Below are 6,766 nucleotides of genomic sequence, written 5' to 3'. Positions count from 1 at the left end.
GTGCCCAACCAGCACGGACCGCTCGCCGCTGGCTGGACCTGCCCGCCGCAGCGCCCGGGCGGCGATATCGGAGAACGCGGAGCCACTGACTGACGGACGCGGCCGGGCTCCCGGCAACAGCGCGCCGCGGTGAGGCAGCCGCCGGCGGCGCCGAGTGCTCACGACCTGTGCGTGACCCGGCCCGGGGCGGCGGCCCTGCGCCCTGCGCCGCCGGGTCCGGTGAAAGCCGGGGCCGCCGACTCCGGGCCGCCACCGGCCGAGGACACCGCGCGCTCCTTCGGTCCGGTCCCTCCGCGCCGGAGCGGCCGCGCCACGATTTACTGAGGCCGCCTGCGCACACAATGGTGACATTTTATGATGGGGCATTGAGCGCGTCCCAGGTAAGGCCCGCGTGCCCCCGGCCTAATCCAGCGCCTGCTCGTTAAAGAATCCTTAACATTCCTTTGGGGACAAACGCGATTCGCTTATAATGGCTGCTCGAGTCGCCGTTGTCGGTAATGGGCGGCTGGCGGCGGAGGGGCGCGTGCGGGCGGCGCCTGCGGCTGCCGAGGGTCAAGCCGCGGCCGGCCCGGCCCGGTCCGCGCCCGCCAGCGCCGGCCATCGGCGCGCGGCTCCGGCGCGCCGGCCACCGCGCCCAATCTATCGCCTTTCAAACGGACCTGGAGGGGCGGCCGGGCGGCTAACGAGCCGGCCGCGGCGAGGGTTGACAGAAGCTGGCACTTGTGACGGGGTCCGAGCGGCACCGAACTGAGCCCGATCGAGCAGCGCGCGCCCAACCCACCGCCCGGCCCGCCGCCGAAGCGGCAAGCTTTGTGCCCGCAGTCTAAGGCGATTTGTAGCTAAATCGGCCAGCTGGAAGCGCGTCCAGGTGGCGGCGCGGGCCCGATAACAGGCGGCGCCGGAGCCGTCTGCACGGTCGACGTCGCGCCACTCGCCTCTGCCGGCGCGAGGAATGTGCTCCCCGACCGGCGACTTACGCCCCGGCACGCCCAGGCGCTCGCGTAACACGGCACACTCGCAGTACCTGCATCGAAACAAAGCCGTATCTGCACGGGCCTTGATAGTGCCTCGACCATGGCCATTCACCTGTTTTCGGCGGCGCTATCGGGTACCTGACCGGACACAGGCAACGCGGCCGAGCAGGGACGCGCGCCAGCACCACCGGCAGACGGGCTGACAACGGGGGCTGCGCTGCCTCAAATGGCTCAATTATACTAATTTATGATCGTGATTTATTTGATTGCCTTGAGTGGTTTTATGGCCGTTTTAGTGCCGACTGTCTGTTTAGAGGGAAATCAGGACGCATCTTCGCCACAGTTGAACAGCCATACAGTCGAGGCCAAGCAAGTGCGCATTGTCTCAGAGCAGAGGGCGGGCGGCACTCAAGTGAAACAGCACCTGCCCAGAAACACACAGTTCACAAACACCAACACAGTGAAGTGCAGAAGCGTGACCTACTTAGATATGTACATGGGGCGTTGTCGCGTTACACCTCATGAGGGCGTGCAGGGTCCGGGACTGGAGTCAGCGGTCACTGACGTCGGCGCGGTCGGGCACATACTACTGGGGCCCGCCGCCACGGCTCGCTCGGACCGCCTCTGGCAGCTCGCGGAGAGGGCAGATGCACACCTCACTTGGCACCGGCTCCAGCGCGCACTAGCGCGGCCGGCAAGTCACACGTCTAAATGATCGCGGCGGTCACGTGACCGGGCGCCGGCCAATGGGCGGCCGCGCCGGGCCGGTGGGGGTTTTTAGGGGACGGCGCCGGCCGGCCCGGGACGCCGGCTGGCCGCGGCCGGCTGGCCGGATCGCCCCGGGCTGACGGCAGGTCAGGCCGCGACCGGCCGGCGGTGCTAGGTGATGGCGCGTGCCACGCAGCACACGGCCGCCGAGGGGGATGACGGCGGGGCAGTGAAGCTGGCGGTGTTACCCTGGCGTGCTCGTCTCAAAATCGTTTTTAACTCGCCTCAACTACAAGCGGCATTTTGAAGCGTTAAACGAAGCTTTAGGTGTTTATATGGCAGACCTGCACTTCTGCATTATTCGTGTCGTTTGACCAATCCTATGCGTATGATGACTTGTCTGTGCGGCGCTCAATGTGTGGCTGACAGGTGCAGCCAGTGGAGGGCTGTCCCTTAGGCCTGGTATTTTTTTTCATATTTCACGATAGATGGCTCCGAACAGATAGTTCCAAATCGACATGATGTGTTTCCACTGAGTTCCGGGCCCTACAATACGGTTCTGCTTGCGCCGCTGTTGCAGCTGATGTTTGCGATTGAATATTTTGACTGCGTGTGAGTTTATTCGCGCAGCAATTTGCATTGCGCAACGAATTGTGTGGCAGATTACTATCACTCAGTCAGATACAGCATTAAGCCCTTTGAATCCCGTTCCCGAGTTATGGAACAAATATTTTGGATAAATTTACTCCAAACGCAGATATTCGGGCTCGCTGTTACCTGTTTATGAAACGGTAAAAGATGGTCTTATACATACATACACACACACACACACACACACACACACACACACACACACACACACACACACACACACACACACACACACACACACACCACACACACACACACACACACACACACACACACACACACACATATAATATATATATATATATATATATATATATATATATATATATATATATAAGCTTAGATATATATATATAAGCTTAGAAGTCTCTATTTTTCCACGTCTTTGCTGCTATTGTATTTTTTAGGATGTAATATTTTGCATGTGTCGTTACGTTCTAACGTTTTATAATAAACCATTCATGATGTATTCATTTAGTCCTGCTAAGTATGCTTTATTCTAATGTGTATGTATATATATATATATATATATATATATATATATATACACATTAGAATAAAGCATACTTAGCAGGACTAAATGAATACATCATGAATGGTTTATTTTAAAACGTTAGAACGTAATGACACATGCAAAATATTATATCCTAAAAAATACAATAGCAGCAAAGACGTGGAAAAATAAGGACTTCTAAGCTGGCATACAAACAGTATATAAGCTCTCTGCAAAGTTAATCAATACTACACCACAACTGTGCATAAAGGCGCGTGTATTTAAGCATCACGCAGCAAGTATATATGTTTACATATCTGGCTACATGAGACAACAACTGCAGCATTAGATAGCTCGGTCCGAAGTCAATCTAAATGTATTGCAAGATGTGTGCAGCAGATATCAATACTTGTAAAACACTCGCTGCCTGTATCCCTGCCAAGAATTTACGGGCCTCGTAGCCTATGGAGCAACACAGGGGAGCGAGCGATTGGCTGGATGACGGCTGAACCGCCAGCCGGTACCGCTAGCGCAGGGTGACGCTGACCTCCTCCCAGTGAGGGCAGCGTGTGCAGAGGGTCCGCCTGGATGGGGGAGGGGGGAGGGCGCGGCCAGCCACCGGATGACACGCGCGCCACCATTGTCTGCGGCGGCGGCGTGCGGTGAGCCGACCGGGAATGTGCGGCCGTTCCTCTGCAGATCCGCGTCGGCGCGACGGCCGTGGAGGCGCCGCAGGCACGGAGCGCGCTGACGCCGATTTCACGCCCCCGACGGCCGCGGGGCATCGCAGACGGAACGGCCAGCTCCCGGAGCTTCCGTGCCAGGCTCGCACAGCCGCCGCCGCTTCTTAACCCGGTGGTTAAGCTAAATGCCGGGCACTACATGGAGCTACCGGGAACTCTACGCTAGGCCCCCGAGACTCCTGGAACCTCTGAGTGTTTCCTCCGTGAGAAGACAGATATGCCGTATATGCCCAGCTCTCGGAACAACCGGGGATTCCATGCAGCCCGCGGGAGGGGGCCTGCTTCCGTGACCGTGCTCGGGGTCCGCTCCTGTGACCTGTCGAGGCCCCAAAGGCTTCCGGCGGCCGCGCGCCCCGTGATGGCCGACCGGGCGGCGCTGCACTCTCGTCAACAGCTGATCGCCTCTCGTTTATCAAGCAGGAGCCGGTCTTTGAATATCAAATGACAGCTGGAAAAATACGGCTGTCCCATCTACAGCGGGCGCGGTAATTAACGGCCACCGTGTCGGAGCCTGTATGCTGGCCGGCCCATGCAACTCACCGCCGCGTCACCGCCTACGCTCACCACCGTGTCACCGCCGACGTTTACCATCGTGTCACCGCCGACGTTTACTACCGTGTCACCGCCTACGCTCACCGCCGTGTCACCGCCTACGCTCACCGCCGCGTCGCAGCCGACGCTCACCGCCGCGTCGCAGCCGACGCTCACCGCTGCGTCGCAGCCAACGCTCACCGCTGCGTCGCAGCCGACGCTTCCTCCAGAGGTGGTTGCAGCTTGTGCGCTGCTTCCACTTTTGGTCCTGAGCAAACGGCTTCATTCCTGAAGGAAAAACCCACCGAAGAGACATGGCAATGCCTAATTTATGCGGCATACCCATTTACATTTGGCGACAGTGTCTTGGAGCATGGTCCGCATAGGTTAAGGGGTGCTCGAAAATGTTTTTGCTGCGGTCCGAACTTCTTCGATGCTATTTCAACTAGGTGATATACAAAGGTAACCAACTGAGTTCTGCTTAAAGGTGTCGACCACTTTCCAAACTTGAACAAGTTAACATTGTTTGAAAATCCCACTTAAAATTGGACGGACCGGGCAAAAGTTTTCGGGCTTTTTTGGACAGCCTTTGTCATTTTGTCATGTTGCAAAGTAGCATGCATTGCGACTTACCTAATGCCGCCCGTTTTCAAAATAGTTTGATTCTGGTTGTTGTTGATAGAGCATACTCAAACATTCTGCTTTTAGAAACACACGATCGGAGCTCTTTCCGCGCACATTGCCACATGTTTCATAGGCTTACATGGGACTTACATACTGAGATGGGGACGCGAGCACTGTGGGACTTACATACTGAGATGGGGACGCGAACACTGTGGGACTTACATACTGAGATGGGGACGCGAGCACTGTGGGACTTACATACTGAGATGGGGACGCGAGCACTGTGGGACTTACACACTGAGATGGGGCGCGAGTACTGATTTTTTCAACATTTCCAATGCGCATTGGTTTTTTATGTTTTCACTTTATGCCTGCCATATTTGTGACAAAAGATCAATTAAACAACCCGATTTCTTGTCACTTTTTGGGCGGACAGCTGGTTAATCCTTGGACTTTGGATCGGACTCTGGGCAAGAACTTCCAAAAAAGGGGTTCCTCTGGTGCGGACCCGACGGCACCTCTGGTCCGGACCCGACGGACCCCGGCGGAGGTTACGACATGGCACTGTGTGCCGCAGCCTCGCACCCCTGACGGTATGGGCGGCCGTCGACGGCGTCTCTCTCGCCCTGGGGTGCCGTCTCGCAGCGTCTCGCACCCTCCAGTACAGCGACCAGCGCCCACCTGGTGAAGGCGCATGGCAGACCTCTCCGGCGGTGAGCTATGATTTATGGATCACCAATGTCGACGTCATGTAGCTGTCGAAATAGGCCGGTGCCCGCCGCCGACTTCCCTAGAAGACCTGCGTCTATCGGTCATCACGTGTTGAATTGCGGGGCGCCGGGAACAACCCGATGGCCGACGGAGCGGTCGCGTCAGCGATTTCGCGATGCGACCACCCAATGTGGCGACGGTCGAGGAGTGCGCGACTAGTGCTTACAAGCAACATGTCAAATACATGCAACGTTCATTTCAGACACCTGCAGCCTTTGTAGCTAACAACCGATATATGCGACGATTTGTAGTAGCATTACGCTTGTTAATTCACCATGGGCCACATCTTTGGTGCTGTTCATGTGGTCCTTCGGACTTGATTCACCGGGATAAACAACTGTTGGCAATAAGTCCTGCATTGTGCTGAACTCTGCATGGGGTGTTTCTCAAGCCTGGACTCTACACCGCAATGCGGATGGAAGGGCAAAGCCCTCAACTATGCCGGGCTGAGTGTTACGCCTAGTGTTCAACTCGGAAACGCTGTAGACAGACACAGATAAAACTATTTCCTGAACACCAGCTGCATAGGTTGGAACATTTTAGGTACATGCAAAGATAATCAAATTGCGATCTAAGTTTAATTTAAGCCTGAATTTATTTCAAACATAAAGTATGTCGCGGTGACAACCAAGCACCTAGACATGAGCGCGTTAAAACACTCGGCCCTCTTCCCCGCCTCCGTGCCGTGGGGAGTCTCCAACTACAGGGTCGCGTATAGTTCGTTCGCACCAGATCCCTGCTGTCGTGGCAAACGTTTCAATTTTTATGCTTCCCAAACCCGTGTCGCCATCATCCCTGAGCGGTCGTCCCGCATCGCCAGTCTAAACTGCCGACTCTGGCAAAGGTCTGCAAGCGTCACTATCTCTATGAGGCGTCACCCGTTTCCCGGTCGCGTGTCGTCGATTCGCGAGACGACTTTCCCACCGCCGGTGGCCCCAGGCCACGTGACGGTCTGCAGGGCGGCGCGAGCCTGCTGCGAACGTCTGCCTCGTGCGCATGACGCAGCACATCTAACGAAGCAGACATCCCTCCACTGCCACACAACTCCTGCTACGCACAGCCACAGGAGAAGCTCTTCGAAAACTATGCCATTTACTCGTCCATTGAAATGTCAGGAGAGCGGCCAGCGCCGTCCAGCGTGCGGCTGTCCGTGACGCCTCGTGGCGCGAGTACTGCGCTCCAGCCGCCCACTGCGGCGACCCGCTGGGTCAGGGTCCACGTGGCGGTGCCGTGACGGCGGCGCCGGGCCGGATGTGGACGAAAGCGGTGTG

At 56.7% G+C, this 6,766-nt stretch overlaps 1 protein-coding gene across 1 annotated transcript in view; it reads left to right on the top strand.

The window, feature by feature from the left end:
- The window catches only part of LOC119109812 (lysine-rich arabinogalactan protein 19-like), a gene marked incomplete at its 5' end in the record, with an annotated part of 7,571 nt that extends 1,062 nt beyond the window's left edge, over positions 1–6,509 (top strand). The window contains 2 exons of the mRNA XM_037233566.1: positions 4,080–4,345; positions 6,454–6,509. Of these exons, the coding sequence (XP_037089461.1) occupies positions 4,080–4,345; positions 6,454–6,509 (322 nt within the window). The remainder of the gene's footprint in view (positions 1–4,079; positions 4,346–6,453) is intronic.
- Between the last annotated feature and the right edge of the window lie 257 nt (positions 6,510–6,766).

This window comes from Pollicipes pollicipes, unplaced genomic scaffold (assembly GCF_011947565.3).
Source record: "Pollicipes pollicipes isolate AB1234 unplaced genomic scaffold, Ppol_2.1 Scaffold_7231;HRSCAF=8579_pilon_pilon_pilon, whole genome shotgun sequence".
In the NCBI taxonomy this organism is placed as follows: domain Eukaryota; kingdom Metazoa; phylum Arthropoda; class Thecostraca; order Pollicipedomorpha; family Pollicipedidae; genus Pollicipes; species Pollicipes pollicipes.
The sequence above is the reverse complement of the archived record's forward strand: the minus strand, read 5'-3'. Positions and strand labels throughout refer to the sequence as shown.